The 19,824-nt window shown below is 41.4% G+C and overlaps 3 protein-coding genes across 3 annotated transcripts in view; 1 reads left to right on the top strand and 2 right to left on the bottom strand.

The window, feature by feature from the left end:
• Positions 1–19,824, bottom strand: part of tesca (tescalcin a) — a 53,157-nt gene that overhangs the window by 12,948 nt on the left and 20,385 nt on the right. The gene's annotated exons all lie outside the window — the stretch shown is intronic.
• Positions 890–11,127, bottom strand: fbxo21 (F-box protein 21). The gene is made up of 12 exons (XM_061730533.1): positions 10,903–11,127; positions 9,761–9,896; positions 9,484–9,593; positions 9,204–9,325; positions 8,006–8,152; positions 7,783–7,916; positions 7,538–7,674; positions 5,832–6,011; positions 4,315–4,447; positions 2,618–2,808; positions 2,368–2,525; positions 890–1,387 (listed from the first exon to the last, which is right to left on the bottom strand). The coding sequence occupies exons 1-12, from the start codon at positions 11,124–11,126 to the stop codon at positions 1,167–1,169; spliced, it is 1,893 nt and encodes a 630-aa protein (XP_061586517.1). The 5' UTR covers position 11,127; the 3' UTR covers positions 890–1,166.
• nf2a (NF2, moesin-ezrin-radixin like (MERLIN) tumor suppressor a) overlaps positions 15,342–19,824 on the top strand; it is a 44,781-nt gene continuing 40,298 nt past the window's right edge. The window contains exons 1-3 of the mRNA XM_061730536.1: positions 15,342–15,457; positions 18,071–18,196; positions 18,281–18,403. Coding sequence (XP_061586520.1) covers positions 15,344–15,457; positions 18,071–18,196; positions 18,281–18,403 — 363 coding nt within the window. The 5' untranslated portion in view covers positions 15,342–15,343. The remainder of the gene's footprint in view (positions 15,458–18,070; positions 18,197–18,280; positions 18,404–19,824) is intronic.

Genomic DNA, 19,824 nt, shown 5'->3' with positions numbered 1-19,824 from the left:
GTCGGCTCAGCCGATGGCTAGCCTTTATTGTGTCCTCATCTGTGATGCTACCGTGCTTAGCAACGCAATCAGCAGCTAGTACTAACCAAGCTTCGGCTAAACGCGACAAGAATCTATGATTTCACCATCGAATCAAAGTGTGAGACAGTATATTCTGCCCTAACATCTGCTGGCTCCTCTGCAGCCGATTTCGGCCGAGATCGGCTGGAGGAGCTGGGAGCCAAAGCTAACTTTGACCGACAAACGGTGTGTGTTCCTATCAACTTCCCGCGCAACATGGAACATGGAAGACAGGAAGGTTTTGAGTCAAGTGACTTAATGCTCCGTCCACTGAACAGTGATGATGACCGTGTCTTTGGTTCCCATGTAAACTGGGGGAGGGGTGTTCCTCATCAATTCCTACAAAACTAAGCAAATTTTAAACCTTTTTGTAAAGTATCTTCACATGTTTTATTCTTTTGTATGGCACTGGGTTGAGGGTAAAATCTGCAGACGGGTAATTGGATGCAGGGAGATGCAGGTACAGAAACATTCCTTGATTTTAGGCAGGAGGGATTTACAGCACCTGGATACTCATCTGTGATAATCCATTCCCAAGATCAGCGCCGTCAATACTTTGTTTGTTTTTTTTCTTTTTTTAAAAGGCTAGTGAGCATCATGCTTGATATGATTTTAATGGATTGAACTTTGTTACTACAACTACGCTGCGGTATTCCAATGTGTGTGTGTGTGAATATGAATATATATATATATATATATATATATATATATATATATATATATATATACCTATATAAATATATGTATATATATATATATATATATATATATATACCTATATATATATATACATATATGTATATACCTATATGCATATACACACACACACACAAATATATATATATATATATATATAAATAATTAAAAATAAAGAAAGAAACGATCTTTTCTTCTATTAAAGAAAACAAGAACATTTTGTTACACTTGACCTGGTGTTGATGTGCAACAACCAGTGGAAGGAGAATCGAGAACAGGTAACCAGCAGCAGCAGCCGGGTAACCAGCAGCCGGGTAACCAGCAGCCGGGTAACCAGCAGCCGGGTAACCAGCAGCCGGGTAACCAGCAGCCGGGTAACGGTCAGAAGCGTCGTGGTACAGCTACATGGCTCAGTGGCTATTTGGGTCTGCGGCAGGAGCCTCAGTCTCAGTCTCAGGGCTCAGTCTGTGATAGAGCTCCTGTACCAAGGCCAGAGTCTTAGCCACGTCCTCTGGGTACCCGGCCTGCAGTTCCGCATTGGCAACGTAGCAGTTTTCAGCAAACTCGGAGAAGTAGCGACCCACCTCCGGGTGGTTAATCTCCTGTGGGTCCGTGTGGGGCTCCAGGTTCTCTGAGGAAAAAGAAAAGAAAAAAAGAAGCAGAGTGACCACACTGTTACTTCAATTACAAACTCCACAGACAACCCCGCACTACAAAACTCTGGTAAAACTGTTTGTTTTCGGCGTCCGTGCTTCACAGCAAAGCTGAGAGAGCAGACGAGAGCTCATCCGACCAGACCCTCCCTGGGGTCGGGGAGACGGCAGCCTGTGGGCGGACGGCGAGGTGCTGGAGAACAAAGACTACACATGCAGTGAAAGTGGCGCCGTCAGCGCTGACAAGAGTGGGGAAGTACAAAGAAATGTCTGAGTAGCTTGAAGACAGAAGCTCTCTGAAGAAAAGTTATCAAATAAAAAAAGGAGTGATGCAACACAGTTTGCAGGCTTGCACTCAGATCTGTTAACAACAGTCTTACCTGGAAACACCTCTGACCTGATTATCACAAATGCTTTTAAGAATAACTACATATGCTGCTAGTATTATGTTATTTTCAATTATAGCGCAACAATCAACATAATCTGACGAAGGTGGTTTTGCCCGAGCACTTTCTTGTACAGGACTGTCTCAGAAAATTAGAATATTGTGATTTTCTGTAATGCAATTACAAAAAGAAAAATATCATACATTCTGGATTCATTACAAATCAACTGAAATATTGCAAGCCTTTTATTATTTTAATATTGCTGATCATGGCTTACAGCTTAAGAAAACTCAAATATCCTATCTCAAAAAATTTGAATATTCTGGGAATCTTAATCTTAAACTATAAGCCATAATCAGCAATATCAAAATAATAAATAAAAATAAAAATAAAGAACTTTATCACAATATTCTAATTTTCTGAGACAGTCCTGTACATGTTCCTCACATGTTAGGCTTTCAACCGTCTACCCAAATAAACTTAATTGTTTTAAACATTCTGCACATTTTTCATGGCACAACTTGTGACTGCTGGTTCATAATTTGATATTTTAAGGATTAAGAGAGCCGTACCCTGTGCAGCATAGCGGCACGTGCCGTCATGTACCAGCACATTATAGAAAGGCTGGTTAGCCCCGTTGGACAGCTGGTGGACCCTCATGGTGGTGATCCACTCCTGGCTCATGTTGCATGTCGGGTCCCAGCCGTAGATAACGCAGGTGTACCCCGACCTGGAACGGAGGACAGAGGATTACGGATATGTTCAGGAGGTTCAACAAACAGTTCTGTGTGTAGAAAGACCTGGAAGGCCAGCTAGAATCACCTCTTGTGTTTCATAATAAGCCCAACTGAATACTGGATCTCCAGGTGTTCTGGAGCGCTACGCAGCTTCGTCTCAGGCGTCACCGGGTGCTTTTTGTGCTGGATGTGTTCCAGCGTGTGCTGAACCAGGTAGCCCACCGCGCCGTGCTGCGAGGGATCCAGCGCCTGGATGTGCTGCAGGATGTCCAGCACCTGCAACCGAGTGAAACATGACCTCAGCGGGAAGGGAACCTGCAGAACATCAGGTTTGCGTCCGGTCCCGCAGGACCCAAGGCAAATCTCATGGGAGCGGGCGGTTTGAACTTTGCTGCGGGCGGGAAAAGGGCGGCTAAAAACAACACTGCGGGATTGGGACGTAGCCTAGCGATAAGATGGAAATCAATGACGTGGAAAAGAACCTCAAACAAGGTCTTTACAAAAAGACAAAGCAAGGCAAGTCAGATATTTGGAGAAACTGCGTTTAGTGTCTGTGGGCGCATCTTGGAAGAGAGACGCACGGGATTGGAACCTCAGTCGGTCAGCAGCATTCTCTTCCTCCACAGCAATGTAATGGCCAAGTGATTCATTTGCTAAATTAATTCGTTTCGTTCGTTAACTTTGTTTATTTTATGTTATTTATTAGTGTTATTTGAGCCACTCCCAGCCTGCTCTTGTTGCTATAACCTCAAGGCAAAATAGCTTGTGCGATGATGACAATGAGAATTTGCATCTAACTTTTGGTCAGGTGCCTATGAACTGTCAATTATCCATCAAGCTCCACAATGATCATGTTAACATTAAATCAGATAGATTTGTCTGGGACATTTCTCTTGCGGGACGGGAGAAGACACAAAATCAATGCATCTCTATTATTGTGCGGGCATGAATTCTCAGTTTTGTGGATGCAGGCGGGAGTGGATATAAACGCTGCGGGAGCAGGCGGGAGTGGAACACACACTTTGCCGTTTTCAGTTCTACAGTCTGAAAGATTATCGACAAGTGGAAAGTATTCAAGACACTTGCCAATCTGTACGGAACTGGACGTCTCAGCAAATTTAACAACAAAACAAACCGAGAGCAACATATTAGAGCCTACAGCCTTCACCAAGCATGTTACAGGTTAAAGTCCATGGCAACAGAAGTACACGGTCAAGTGTAGTTCCTTTAGGAGGCTCTCCAGGAGCTCCTTTGTCTTAACAAAACAAAACACGGAATGACAATTGAGGTTCACATCTTTCACATCTCTCAGATGTAAGTTGCTTTGGATTAAAGCACCTGCTGAATGACAGTAGTAGTACATAACTGGATCAGCATGTTAGCAGAAACAGCTTGCACCCACCGTCAAGCGATGAAAGGGGCTTGTTTGTGCAACAGGACAATAATCTGAATGGACGATGCCACTACACTGAAGAACATCCCAATGACTGATCCATCAAGGTTTTCAAATGGACTAGTTAAGTCCAGAACTCAAGAACTCTAGAAATCCTGACTCGTACGGATACTTTGCAGTGCCCACATTTTTTTTTGCTTCATTTTTGTGAAATGCAAAACAGAACAGTGAGAAAAAAAATGTCATATTGTTCCTCACCTGAGGTTGCATCTGCTTAATAATAGTCACTATGATGAGATACTTATTACTTTTGTATACACACACACAAAAAACAGAACAGAGCAGGTGAAAAACAGACTTCATCGTAACAGAAGGTTGCACATCCCGACCTTTTCTGGCCAGATTCCCAGGTGGAAGTAAAGGCGCGCCTTCAGCAGCAAATACTGCACATTATTTGGGTTGATAGTGAGGTACAGGTCAAGACAGTCCCTCAGCAGCTGGTAAGACTTCTCATTGCCTTCCCTGAAAGAAAAAAAAAGACAGACGGTCAAGACAACGAAAATGACACACAACCTGCACTGATTTGCACCGAATACACGAGAACCTTAGGGCCGCAGAGACTGTAGACATTTTTAAAAAGAGGCTCAACGCCTTCCTTTTGAGTTTAGTTTATAACTGAATTTTATTTATTGTATTAATGTGGTTTAATTTATTGTTATCTAGATATTTCTCATTATTTTAACTAATTTTTTAAAAATTATTTTATTATGTACTTATTCTTTTATATTAACTTTTTTCTTTTCAATTTTGTTCTTAGGTTTATTTTAATGTTGTTCATACTTTTTCCTCACAGGGATCTTCCACACTGGGGACTTGCCCTGTGGGGTCGTTGCCATGGTGACGCCCTCATTGGTCTTTGGTAGGGGGCTCGTGGTGTGGATAAATCCCCAAGATATCGTTCCTCACCTCAGCGTCAAGCCAGGTATTTATTTATTTATTTATTTATTTATTTATTTACTTATCTATTCAATTATTACGTTTACTTATTATTTTTATGATTATGATTTAATGTATATGTGGGGTGGGGGGGTATATTTGTGCTGTGTGGGTATTAAAGTTAGGATCTGTGTAAAAATGACCAGATGTGTGTTTTTAACCATGAATGTGTGAGTTTTTCTAGGTTTAATGTTGATTTTATTATGTAAAGCACTTTGCATTACTATTGTATGAAAAGTGCTTTAGAAATAAAGTTTGATTTGATTTAATTTACTTTCCTCAGTCATTCAGTTCTTCTCTTTTCTTAAATCTTCTCCAGTCTTGTCAAATGATAATAAGACTAAATTAAAGCTCTACGTGAATTATCTATCATTTGTAGCATGAACAGGCCCCTAGAGAGTGGACCGTTCATGGATGTTGGAGCAACTCCACGTCCAACACCCCAATCACACGGGTTGAGATTATCTGGGGACCTGCAGCAATCTGTAATAATGACGGAGGAGCAGAGGCGCCATGTCTGATTTGTAAAGTAAAAATTCCACCACAAATTATCTACCCTATTTCAGGACACAACGAGGCTATGAGATCATTTTACTCTTGTCTGAATGCGCATTTCAGTGATTTGGTGATGTGCTGGCAGGAATCTTAAAAAAAATAAGAATAGAAATATCATCTTGTCGCCTTTTCAGCTTCTTTTCCGCTATAATCGTGGCAGATGCAACGCAGTGTGTTATTATATTACAATATGTCTGTAAATCACGGTAAACCTGACTTTTCTTATCCAGCGCGAAAGGGGCGGGGCTTAACACAGATGCCAGGGTGTTATTTTAGAAATACTTCACGTCCAGGTCATTTTAGTCCCGTGTGATTAGTACAGAGGACTCGGCAGTGGCTGTCAGGCGTTCCTCACCCTCTCTTGCCGATGTTGAGCAGGTTTCCCACCATCCTTAGCAGGACGTCCGTGGTGCTGATGGCGCTGTAGTAATCTGCCGTCACCTGGTGGCCAATGAGGTACTCGCACTCCTTGGCTGTCAGCTGCTTGCCTTTCCCAAACGCGTCGATGTAGATGAAGTCGTAGATGTCCTCGCTCCTGCGAAAACCCGTGAACACCCAACAGTCACCAAAGGAAGAGAGCAGATGTAGGAGAGCAGCAGGCACATGAGGACAATCGTTTTAAATACTAAAGAAAGTGGAATAAATTTGTGGATAAAAAAATAAAACAGATGTGTCTATGACTTAAATATTTACAATTACGTTCATTTTAGTGTTTCAGGCCACCAACATTGGGAAATATATCAACCTTCACCTTCATTTCTGCCATTTACAAATAGTCATATCTCAGGGGGACAATATTAGCTCGTTAAAAGCTGATCTCGCCAACAATCGACCATGGCAGCTTAAAGGTACGGTAAGCATACTCATAATAGAAGTAACAACAAACTCATGTGTATTCTGGGTCAGGGGGGTCTGCTGGACCCTGTCCCGGCTCACTGTGGGCAAGAGGAAGCGTCCACTCTGGAAGGGGTCGCCAGTACGTTGCAGAGCCACACGTGTGCACACTCACTCCTGCGGACAATTTAGTCATCAATTAACCTACCACACATGTTTTTGGGGGCTGTGGGAGGAAGCTGGAGTACCCGGAGCAATAAATGGTTGTGGTTTATGGGAAAAGGACCCAACAAGAACTAAAATAGTTTTAGCTCATAGTGCTCGTGTCTCGGGCATCTTATCTTGCAGAACTACTTTTACCACACCAACCCTCGCGGACCCTGAGGTCCTCTGGTACCGGCCTTTTATTAATTCCAAAAGTTAATACAAAAACCCAGGGTGAGGCGGCCTTCTGCTTCTACGCCCCACGACTGTGGAAAACCTGCCGGTGGACCTGAGGGCTGCAGAGAATGTTGATATTTTTAAATAAAGGCTAAAGACCCACTGTTTTAGTCTTGCTTTTAATTAATATTTTATCTCCCATTTCAGTTTTATCTAAACTTTTTAATGTATTTATTTAATTTTATTGTAATGATTATTATTATTATTATTATTATTATTTATTAACATTTCATACTATATCATGTTCTTATTTTATGGTACATTTAGTTTTAGTTCCTTATGTCCGTAAGGTGGCGTTTCCTCTCTGGTCCCTCTGGGCTACTTTTTTAAAATTATTTTATTTAACTACATTTTTATTATTATGAAGTGTATGTGATTGAGTGGGGGTTGTGTGAGGGGTCGGGGGTTTGGGCCCTGTTTTAACTTTTTAAAATGTACAATTTTTAAACATGTAAAGCACTTTGTGATACATTTATGTATGAAAAGTGCTTTATAAATCAAGTTTGATTGATTGATTGATTGTAGTTGGGTAGGTGTAGAACAGTGGTCTTCAACCCTGGTCCTCAGGACCACCTGTCCTGCATGTTTGAGATGTTTCCTGCTTCAGCACTCCCTGATACAAATGACTTTGTCATTAACAGACAGTCATTAACAGAGAAGCTGATGACGACCATTAATTAGATTCAGGTGTGATGATGCAAGGAAACATCTAAAGAATGCAGGGCAGGGGGTCCTAAGGACCAGGACTGAAGACCCCTGGTGTAGAACATGCACGCCTCACCCTACCCTCTCGGTCTCTGGCACCAGCGCAGCAGGAAGTGATTGGGAAAGTTGACGGGCTCCAGCTGAACGCCGAGTTTCCGGGCCAGCGTCATGTAAAGAACAGAGAGGCTTATGGGAATGCCCGTGTGGCGAAGCAGCACCTGAATGAAGAACAAAAGCGATTACTGAAAGACTGAAAACGACAACATTGTCTGCAAATCACTGAGAGGCAGGTGGGTGAAATGATTGGGCGGTGCTGGAGGAGCCACCTGGTGGATGTAGGAGTTGAGCGGGTTGTAGTAGTCGTACTCGTTGCCGTTGAAGTGCAGCTGCTCGTACAAGACGGCGTTCAGGGCACACACCACCTGCCGCTGCTGCTCCAGGTCCTCTACGACCAGGTCCCCTACAGTCACACACAAGAGGTTACAGCTCAGCAGATGTTTGCACCCAGCCCACATCTTCAGCTTCTTCAGGCAGTTTAGACTTGGAAACCTTGGGTGACGCGCACGCTGGGGTGAGACGGAGTCTTGATTCGCAGCATCTTCCTGACTTTCTCTGTGATCTCGTCCAGTTGCTCTGATATGCTGTCCAGCGTGACCTCAGCCAGGGGGTTGCAGTACTGATCCACCAGCACGGCACCTAAACAGGCACATGGAGCCGAGAGAGGGAACATCAGACGCTGAAACTTTGGCTGGAGGGAAAGGTTTTACTGTCCAGCACTCTGAAAAGTGAAATGAAAAGTACCATATCAATAAAGTTTGATTTGATTTAAAAACACTACAATTTGCTGTAAGTCGACTGAGTTTCATGTCCCATTATAAATCTGCGACGACTTAATTTAATTTTTAGATTTTAAGACTCAGAATTAAAAAGATTGTCACTGTACTAGGACAACTGCTACAATGAGGACTGATGAACAGAAATAATACTGTGTTTACTATGGTGGCCGACAAGGGCCAAACGCACTGCAACGGCCTAATGCGTCTCAGTTAAGGAAAACGGCTTCAAGTACAGAAACGATTCAAATTCACAAACTCAAAAAGAGGTACAAAAAGAGGAACGTGGCGCAAATGAAAAAACGTGCTGCAAAAAACAAAGACAAATGCAGCATCATCAAAAGCGCTGCAAATAGAGAAACGATGCAAAGCACAAAACGATATAAAACCAGAAACCATCTTCGAAAGAAAAACGCCTCATAACCGGTTACCAAACCTGCAGGGGGCGCTCTCAGCGTAAAAACTCAATGGACAGACACACGGGATGTAGAGAGAGAACGAACAGCTGACTGTAACGTTAAAATATAATAAAGAAACGTCTCGTAATGTACAGCGTTGTACAGTGATATAAACCACATTATATCACGTTACCGTTCCCACTGTATGTTTAAACCATGGATGTAAACACTGTGGTTCAGTCAGCTGTTCGGTTTTGTGCTTCGCATCGTTTCTCTATTTTCAGCGCTTTTGATGATGCTGCATTTGTCTTTGTTTTTTGCACCACGTTTTTTCATTTGCACCACGTTCCTCTTTTTGAGTTTGTGAATTTGAATCGTTTCTGTACTTGAAGCCGTTTTCCTTAACTGAGACGCATTAGGCCGTTGCAGTGCGTTTGGCCCTTGTCGGCCACCGTAGTTTACTTTGCACAAATCCCTAGTAACAGTACATGTGAATGACCGCTACTGCGGCGTCACCTTCCAGAGCCGACTGCTGCTCTGCAGGCTGCTCCAGGAACGTCTTCAGACTCCTCAGGATGTTGTGCTGTCTCAGGAAGTACAGGATTTTCTTTGCATAGTATTTCAACGTTAGGTTTTTCCTGGGTGGAGAACAAGAGATGATGCAATTAGAGGAGAGTAAAGGATCAGAGACTTTCATAATAAAAAGATCACCACCCAAGACCTGTTACTTATTACAAAGTCTAGGCTGTAGCATGTAGTGTTTTGGGTTTTCCCGTGACCACCATGCTGATCTCACCTCTTGTCGGAGCTCAGTATGATGACGAGCTCGTCTTCGCATAAGGGCTCCGGCATCCCAAGTGACTCGATCTGTGCAAAGGTGTCTCCCAGCACCTGGCCAACGCATGGCTGGGGTTCACACCTCGGGGTTAGTTTGCACATATGGAACCATCACATTTTCTGGCATGCAACCCACGTAATAGAAAGGGCCAGCCAGTTCACGTAGACAAACATTGCTCATGCACATCTTGTGTAAAGCTGAAGTAACTGAACTTCTTTGAAAACTGGTTACTTACGACTTCTGTGAAGAATCTCTTCGAAACCGACACCAGAGTACTTTGTATATGTATTCCAACTCTGAGGCGTGTTTTGTATTCTCTGAGCCAGTCACAGCTCTCATTCTGGCGGTAAAACCTCTGGAGTCTCGGCCATCTGTTAATAAAGATTTCAGAAATGATTTCAGGCGCATTTTAGCAGCCTCTTCCTTTTAGAGGAACACAACAAGTCTCCAGAATAGTTGATAATGAATCAAGTTTGCACCCTGTCCTGCAGTTTGTTGACTATAAGCAAAACTCAAGGTCAAACAAATGAGGTTCTCGGTGTTTTGCATTAAACATAGTACATACACATGTGTTAAAAGACACAGTTTGTGGGCCTTGCAGGAGTCTGGAGAGGAGAGTCCAGCCGCCCAACGGCACGGCACATTGATCAGCATCAGCAAATTGACATCTACCCCCAAAAAAAGGTCTTTTTTTATTTTTGAACATGTAAAAAAAAAAAAAAACACTTCATTAGAAGTTTAAGAAAACCAAACAAAAAAACAACAAAGAATTCCATCCTTTAAAACTAGTTATCTTGATTTACATGTGTCAAAAAAGGAGTAGGAAGAAGTGTAAGCTTATTTAGTCCTACCCCCATTCACTGTTCATTTAACCTGTATTTATAAATATTCACACACTGAACTCACAGTGCTAAATTACAGTATTATTATTATCATTATTATTATTATTATTATATACTGTAATTATACTCACACACATACTTGTACATGCATACATACTTACATATTTCTATATATTTGTAGTATGCCCATATGAATATTTATATAAATATACTTATTTACACTATACTATGTATATATATATATATATATATATATATATATATATATATATATATACATACATACACACATACATACATACACACACACATACATACATATACATACATACTCCTGTCTATACACATGCATAAACATGCTGTCCATTTCTGTACATAAATATACACAAATCTACCCAACAGTGTTATATCAGGCCCCTAAAAGCCGCTAAACCCCTTCCTCTTTAGAGCTACACACTGCAATAAAAGCTGGTTTTGTGGAGACAGCGGGTAACGACACAGACACTCCGCACAAACGCCAGAAACATCGCAGCACCTGAGTTTGTACTGGTGTCCCCAGACCTTCCCACTCCCGTGGCAAACGTCGTGCAGCCGCTTGCAGCAGCAGGAGACGTTACAAATGTCGACATGTTTGAGGACGGGGAAACAGAGGATGTGCTCGAGCAACTCTGTCGGCAGGTCGGTCAGTACTTTGGTCTGGGGCTCGGAAACGAGTCCGTTCAGACCCGGGTCGTCCTCCCTGGCTACAGACGTCGCCATGTTTACTGTTTACCACGATTACCTCATCGCTGTGGCCACGCCCCTTTATGGTGCAGGGGGCGGGGCTCCGGGCGGAGTCTGTGGTGACGTAGCGCGACGTGATTGGTGGTTGTGTCGGAGACAAGGTGGAAGGATTGTGGTGTTGCCTTCACGACCCCTGAGAATGACTGGGAAAATAAGGATAATTTTTTTGTGCGTACATATTCAAAAACAAGCGTGTGTAAAGTATCGGACTGCTCTGGTGGGGAACGGTGGGAAACTTTTTCGCTCTTTTGTTATAGGCGGCAGAGGGATTATTATTATTATTATTATTATTATTATTATTATTATTATTATTATTATTATTATTATTATTATTATTATTATTATTATTATTATTATTATTATTATTATTATTATTATTATTATTATTATTATTAGTTCTTTAGGTGAGTTTTTATCCATGAATACTTTTTAAGACTGAAGGTGTTTTCATATTGCTTTTGTCCAAAATTCAAAGAAAAAGAAAAAATCAAAAGAAAACTGAAAAAAATACCCAACTTTCCAAAGAAAAATCAGAATCAGAATCATGTTTATTTGGCCAAGTCAGGTCAAACAAGACAGGACATTTGACTTGGTTATTTTCACTCACTGTACAGTAAATACACAAATGACAGATCTTATTAACATATATACAATTTTTTTTAAAGTGAAAGGTGCAGCAGTATGAGGTAGACATGGTTATTGAAAGGCTCATTGTTACAGCATATGATGGAGGTTATTATTATTATTATTATTATTATTATTATTATTATTATTATTATTATTATTATTATTGCACAGTTATTGATTACTCTGAGACTCTATAAGTGATGTGAGTTCATCAGAGCAACAGCTTGGGGGAAGAAACTGTCTCTGAGTCTGGAGGTTTTGGCGTACGGTGCTCTGTAGCGCCGTCCAGAGGGGAGGAGTTCAAACAGACTGTGTCCTGGGTGTGAAGGGTCTGCTAAGAAGTTTAGACTGCATTTACAGAAAAAAACAGGTCAGTTTGAGAGCTTGAACTTTGCAAAGCAGTGGAATATTCATCCATCTTCTCCTAATGACTATCGACTTAACATCTCACATCATGAACGTCCTGTAGTCTTTTGTCCACTTTAAGCAAACAAGCACCTTTCAGGATCCACTGGAGTTTCCTTCTTGTTGTATTGTTGAACATGCCATCACACACCTGCTTCAAAGAACCCACAGGCATTTGGAGAAAGCAGGCAGTACTATGAGGATCACGTTCTTTGATTTCTCCAGTGCATTTAACACGATCCACCCTCCATTACTACGTAATAAACTCCAGAAGACACAGGTGGATACCCCCACAATCACCTGGATTACTGACTACCTGACAGACAGACCAGTTTGTGAGACTGAAGGAATTTGTGTCTGACCAGACGGTACAGGAGCACCACAGGGGGTTGTACTCGCCCCATTCTTCTTCAGGCTGGACACCTTAGACCTCCAGTACAAGTTGGAGTCATGTCACCTACAGAAATATTCAGATTACTCTGCAGGTGTGGATTGTATCAGTTATGGACACGAGACTGAGGACAGAGAGGTGGGGGACCATTTTATCGTGAATGTAAACAAGAGACCAAGGAGATGATTGTGGATTTTAGGAGAACCAAGATTAAGTTGAATAGTTTTCCTACCAAGTGGAGATGTTGGAGGAGTATAAAAATACCTCTGTGTTCACCTGGAAAGCAGACTGGACTAGAGATACAACTCTGATGCAGTCTATAAGAAAGGACAGAGAGGAAGTTCAGAGAGAAGTTCAGGTCCTTCAGTATTTGCATCACGATGTGTAGCACATCTATAAATCTGAGAGTTCAGTCACATCTGCTGTCGTCTGTTGGGGGAGCAGCATCAGAGCCAGTGAACAAGCCGATAAAGGAGGCCGGCTCTGTTCTGGGGACTGTTCTGGAGCCTCTGGAGATGATTGTGTAAAGGAGGATACGGGGGGACCCTCCTGCCGGAGGCCAGCTGGGCAGAGCAGGAAAAGATGGAACAAACAGAGAGAATGAAGACACAGACACAATGGCTAACTGGTACACTACAGGGATAACTATATAAACAGGTGTAGACAGCAGACACTGAGGTGGTCAGAGGAATCTGTTCCAGATTCTTCCCTCTGGCAGGAGGCTGCGGTCCATCAGGACCAAAACCTCACGCCACAAAAACAGCTTCTTCCCGACTGCAGCTGTCCTCATCAACAAGGCCCCGGACCCCCGTCCACCACGGACTGTCCCCTCCATCCCACTCTACGTTACATTAACGTAAAGACTCCAGTCCTGATCTTGTGTGTTACATTAACGCACATCCTAGGTCACTATTGCACAGACTCATTAATCCGGCACTTTAAAACCTCATTGTAGCAGCTAAAATTAACATATTTTTGCTTTGCTTAATTATAATGGTACTTTAAGTTTAAGTTATGGATAAGTTTAAATTATAGAAATTATACTTGTGTTACGTCATCACGTTGGGGCTTATAGGTGTGGCTTTAATTTGTTGGTTGGTTGGTTTGATTGTGTGGTGGCGGGTGGAAGACAAACGAAAGCGTTCATGTAGTAGGCTGATATATTTTTTGTTGACCGTCTCCATTTTGCTTCAGCCACACAAATATTCATTGTTTGTTATTTTATTTTTGCATTATAATAATTGATTGCTGCCTTTTGATCGTTTTTGTTACAATAAACCTGGATCACTTTAAGAACCAATTCAACTGACTTTTATTTTCCCCTTTTTGAGTGACGCGTCAGCAAGCGGCCTCAGTGGCCCTTTTTTTTGTTCCTACACTCATGTGTACATTTTCTCTCATGTTGTACATTTTCTCTTTTCATTATATATTTGCTCTTTGTACTGCACCAATCACCACAACAAATTCCTTGTGTGTGTCTAACAAACTTGGCAATAAACTTTTTTCTGATTCTGATTCTGATTAATAACGCTTAAAAAACAATCATGAATAAGAAACAAAAATGTAATAAATAATTAACATAAATACGCATGCAAGTGTGTAAAACAACACCATAAGGCATGGCATGGATTGAGGACTTTTAAATCAGGGATGAGTTGTTCAGGAGTCTAATGGCCTATGGGTAGAAACTGTATATAGCAGTGGTTCTCAAATGGGGGTACGTGTAACCCTGTGGGTACGTGAAGACACTCCAGGGGGTACGTGAGATTTTAAAATATACATATATTTAAAAAGTAGCATCCATGCAAAAATCTTTAAAAATAATTATTTCATAAATAATTGAGGAAAATATAAGTCTAAATTCATAAAATGAATTTTATCTTCAGGAGTAGGCTATTCAACTTATTATCCTAAAACCCCAGAGTCTCCCCCACACCAGGATGGTTCCACCTAACCTGTCAATCACCTGGCTTCACCTGTCAATCACTTGGACCAACGATGGAGTCGTGGTTGAAACGTAGCAGCAATATTTGTATGTTTAATAAATCAGTTACTGATGGCACAGTGCTCTGTTTTAGGTCTTTTTTTTTTTACAACCAAAAGTGCTTTGCGCTGGTTAGGGGGTACTTGGCTGAAAAAATATTTCACAGGGGGTACATCACTGGAAAAAGGTTGAGGACCACTGGTATATAGTCTATTTTACATCGTAATTACGACTTTATGAAGGGTCCCTGAATGCAGCACCACTGTTTAGATCTGGCAGCTAACAAGTTGGTCGCAGTGAGCTAACTTTTCCTTTCAAACATAGTTTATTATTTGTTCCAAGAGAAGTGTTTCCAAGTCTGTAGCGGCGAAGTATTGGAGGATTCAGACTCGGGCTGTTGGATAAAGTTGGTTACAGATTTTACTATGTAAATACCTGTGTTTTTTACTCGAGATAAGGACTTATTTCTCACATAACATCAGATAACCAACTCACCAACAATATTTAAAAGCCACCTGAGGACACTTGGGCGGTGTTTATCTGCTTATCTAAGTGAGTTGGTGAATCTGCCTTTTTCCTTTGTAGAACAGGTGAAACAACAGGAAACAGCAACATCTCTTCATCATTTTGGGAGTTTCAAGTCTGATGCATCGATCGCAGATCGAGTCACGTGGTTCTTGATCGATCCGTGGATATCTGGGATCCATCTGTCAGCAGCTTCTGGACTGGACCAGCAGAGGGATGTCCTGACAGTAACCCAGTATTCAGTAGATCAGCGTCCTCGCCATGGCCGGTGCCCTGGCAGCCAGGATGGGGTTTAACTCTCTGATGAGGAAACACAGCAGAAACTTCCACGTCAGGATCTGCACGATGGAGTCGGACATGGAGTTCAGCTGCGAGGCGAGTTTTCTGCTCCTCACACTCCAGATGGCAACTTTTGCAGGGACCAGGAATAGTAATACTGCATGTTATTCCTACCTGTTTTCTTTAAAGGGGATATATGAAAAAAGAGAGCACGCTTTCGTGATTTAGATCACATTTAAAGCCTGAATTATGGTTCTGCGTTAAATGGACGCAGAGCCTAGGGCGTATGTACGCGGGGACGCGCTCCGTACGGTGCGTGTCGCCGCGTACCCTACGCCGTAGGCTCTGCGTTGGTGTAACGCGGAACCATAAATCACCCTTAAGTGTCATGAAACAATAGTTTGTTGGGAAGCCTTATTTATTTATTTTTTTCAATGTATTTTTTTATTCTCATTTATTTATTTCACTTTTTTATTTTTTTTTAAATATCAAGACACAAAATAATACAAAACAAGTAACAGTACATGTGGGCAAAACAAAAAAACAAAAACGCATACTTTACAGGACAAGAGGGGACGCTAGAAAACAAACAAAACAGTACAAAAACAAAACAACAAAATCAATGTTTTTGCTCAGATTTCTTCTTATATGTGGGTGTGTATGTGGGTTGTGCGTGCGTGTGTGATTGCGTTTATGTATGCATGCACGTGTGATAGGGCTGGGCGATATGGACCAAAAGTCATATCTCGATATTTTCTAGCTGAATGGCGATACTCGATATATATCTCGATATTTTTTCTGTGCCTTAATTGTGGTTTCCCCCAAAGCATTATAGCATAGCATCTCTGTTAGCTTCATTTTTTTCTGAGGCAAACCCTTAAAAAAACAGTCAGTTTTAATACAAAGCCTCGTGCCAAATGTCACACAGGTTCCTTTATTAACAGAGGTCTGCACAATATCAAAATGTATAAAACAAATAAAATTAAAATAAACTGCCTGCATATATAGAATAAAAATGCTTCTTGAATAAAATAAAACAAATATCCCTTTCCTGCATAACAATTAAATTAAAATACACTGTGCAATTAATACAATGTAGACAGTAACAGGCAGACTTTTCCACTGAGGTTGACAGTTGTACAAATAACAAAACATTTGTGCAAATCTCAAATAAAACATTCAAGTCAATTTGTGACAAAATAAACTATATCAAAATCATAAAAAAAAAAATGTAATTTTTTTTTTTTTTTTTTTTTTTTTAAATCGATATAAACGATATTGTCTCGTTCCATATCGCGTTTGAAAATATATCGATCTATATTAAAATCTCGATATATCGCCAGCCCCAACGTGTGAGTATGATGGTTTTCTAGAGTGATGGTTATTTTAGGAGAGAGACAGCAGCCATATAAATAAATAAATAAATAAATAAATACATAGGATAAATAAAATAAATAAATAAGGAACAATGATAAATAAATAACCACAATAAATAAATAAATACATATAAAAAAAATGTCTGAAAGGATGTCATTCAGTGAGTCTTTTAGATTTGCAGAGCATTGTAACGTCACAGCCCCAAATCAGAGTAGAGTTGCTCAGCTCCCACGTCCTGATCTCTACTACATTTCACACCTTGTTGCGTTTCCTGCTCCTGTGAATCAGTAGTGCCGAAGCGTTAGCACTGATTTGAAAAAAGGCCCACCTGAAGGAGGGGAGGATGGCGAAGTGGGGGGGTGGGATCCAGTGGCTGAGTCCGCCCCCTTAAGCCAGCTGTGATGAACTGGAACTGGTTGAGAAGGGAGTTTTTCAACTGTAATTATGTGATATGTTGCCCAAAGCTTGTAACAGACATCTCATTAAAATCTCACGAAATCGTGCTTTTGAAGAAAAAAAAAAAGAGGCACGTTTTGCCTTCTTTATGGGAAACAGGGTTGATGATAGATTTCAGGAGAATTGATGGCGGTGCCTCAGGATTTCCTCCAAAGAGCTATGCTTTTTCGTTTTTCAACACTAGATGGCATTAAATAACAACTTACAAACGATGCATTGTGGGTCTGCTTCACAGGAGGCTCTGCGAGTTGTAATTTTGTAATTATGCAGCAGTGGAAGCAGAAATTCCAATCAGCTCTCAGAGCCGGCTGGAGCTGCTAAAATTCATCTGTGTGCGCCGCGGTTTGAGTCCAACACTCTTGATTTATGCTGGTTTCATTGCATTCTTGATATAGTTGCACCTCTTTTCATTATTTCTGGTACATCAAATCACTGGTTGGTGGTGCTTTGAAAATGAAAAGTATCCAAATGCCTTGCGAGCAGTACGTCTGTATTTAACAGGGTGTAACCCCTCCAGACTTGGCGGCTGGCTCTGATGATTACACACAGCACCATGGAGTTAGTTGCAGGTTGATATTTCCGTCCTGAGATAATGAACATATAATTTTTAACAGTTAGTTGTCGTACACACTGGATTTTATTTCGCTCCTTAAGTTGGATTTGGCTCATATTTGGTGTTTTATCTCAATGAACTTAACATAACTTCATAACTTTCATCGTAGGGTCTGTGGGTACAGAACAAACTGCATCTTATGTGTTGTTGACAACGCTTGCAGATCTCAGGAGAACATCCCTGTCCCGTCTTCGACTAATGTGGCAGACCAAGCATTTCAGTTCTGGCTGGGGAACCGAGGTTAAAATATGTGTTTGTTTCAGGTCAAGTGGAAAGGAAAAGACCTGTTTGAGCTGGTGTGCCGGACTCTGGGCCTGAGAGAGACCTGGTTCTTCGGGCTCCAGTACAACGTGAAGGACACTGTGGCTTGGCTGAAGATGGAAAAGAAGGTTCATGCTGCATCTTTTTAAAAAGTGGCAACCAGAACAATTGTGGGACATTTTAACTGTGTAAATGTTGACGGCTTGCTGCAGGTTTTGGATCAGGAGGTGCCGAAGGAGGAACCACTCACCCTTCACTTCCTGGCCAGGTTTTATCCTGAAAATGCTGAGGAGGAACTCGTGCAAGATATCACGCAGCATCTCTTCTTCTTGCAGGTAAAGAAGCATCTTTTGTCATTGCTCCTATCTTTTTCTTTTTCCTCTCAGTTTGTTCCTGAGATACTGAGCCGGCTATCTTCGGCTTTATTCGATACGTAAAGACGTTATAAGCTGTTTTTTGCAGACGCTGTGGCACACATCTCTGCTGTTTTCTAGATGTCACTTCGTGGTTTCTGTGTCTGGATGCTGCGTGGACTGAAACAAACACGGCGCTATTGCAGGGGTTTGTGGGAAGTCTGCTGCTACTTTGAGCTTTTTAGTGGCAGGATCTTCACAGGAACCAACCCGGTGGATTAAAACGAACCCCTGTGTCATTTTATGAGCTGTATCAAGTGAGGATTAACCTCCATCCTAACGAGGATCCTGGTGCTGGAGGCAGACGCCCCAGAGATCATCCAAGCCCTTTTCAATCACACAGAGATGAAAACGTGGCCCCAGAAAACAGGCAGGACAACCAGCTTGTATGTCACAGAAGCAAAAGTCTGCCGTAAGAATCACGAGTCCGATACAAAAATCTGTTTCATCAATCATTAGCTCTTGGATTGTTTCTGTTAGCGAGCAGATTGTTCAACATGCAGATTTCCAGCAACTCTCTTGCAGTCTTTTCATTACTCTAACTGGAATGAAGAAAACATAACGTGAGACATGTGTTTGTGATCTGCTTTTTGATCTTTTTAAATGCTCCAGAGAAGCGCTTAAATCCATCACGTGGTTCCTGTAACGTGTGGAAACACCCACAGCTTGTGACATGGATCGGTACCTGGAAAAACTTAAGCGGTACAAGTAATAAAAAAGGTGCCAAAATGGCTGATTTAGAAAGTCTCTTAAAAAAATCTTCTTCCTAAAAAACAAGTTACACCGTAGGAAAACACTTAATTGTTCATTTATACATAAAATAACAGCCCATCTGGATGCGAGCATAATCCCTCAATCTAGTAAAATTGTTCTGCTTTAAGCAAAAATAATCTTGCAAAATGTTCACAACTCAAATTCTTAAAATCAACAAAACAGCCACTAGACAAACAGTAAGACAAATTTCTTGAAAATGTGACTTTCTTAAAAATGTGTTTTGCAGTGTAAAAATCCTAAAAGTATCGATACATACAATTATTATTTAGAAACGGTTGAAAACTAAATTAGGGGTGTTTTTTTCATTTCAGTATATAATAAAGTCTAGCCCTATCATTTCACATGTCAGGCATTAAAGGGTTAAAATATAAAAAATAAGGTGGAGATAATGCTGAAACTGCAGTAGCGTCTTCTCACAACAAGCATCCCCTGACGGTGCGTGTGGTCAGTGTGGATGCGGATATTGGGCTGCAGAAAGACGCCTGCAGAGCCGTGGTTGTGTACGTCTTCCTCCTGGAACCTCGCAGACACGTGAACATGCACGCATGACCCGACCTTTAGCTAAAACT

This window comes from Cololabis saira, chromosome 9 (assembly GCF_033807715.1).
Source record: "Cololabis saira isolate AMF1-May2022 chromosome 9, fColSai1.1, whole genome shotgun sequence".
Taxonomy (NCBI): Eukaryota; Metazoa; Chordata; class Actinopteri; order Beloniformes; family Belonidae; genus Cololabis; species Cololabis saira.
Note: the sequence above shows the minus strand (reverse complement) of the source record. Positions and strands in the feature narration are given on the sequence as shown.

Bases quoted from the DNA above. Each gene is read 5' to 3' on its own strand.
- fbxo21 (XM_061730533.1), bottom strand. From the start codon at position 11,126: ATGGCGACGTCTGTAGCCAGGGAGGACGACCCGGGTCTGAACGGACTC. The intron at 6,012-7,537 runs GTAGGGTGAGGC...GGGTTTTCGCAG, and splicing joins TGGTGCCAGAGACCGAGAGG to GAGCGAGGACATCTACGACT. The intron at 4,448-5,831 runs GTGAGGAACGCC...TTTTTCTTTCAG, and splicing joins CTCAACATCGGCAAGAGAGG to GGAAGGCAATGAGAAGTCTT.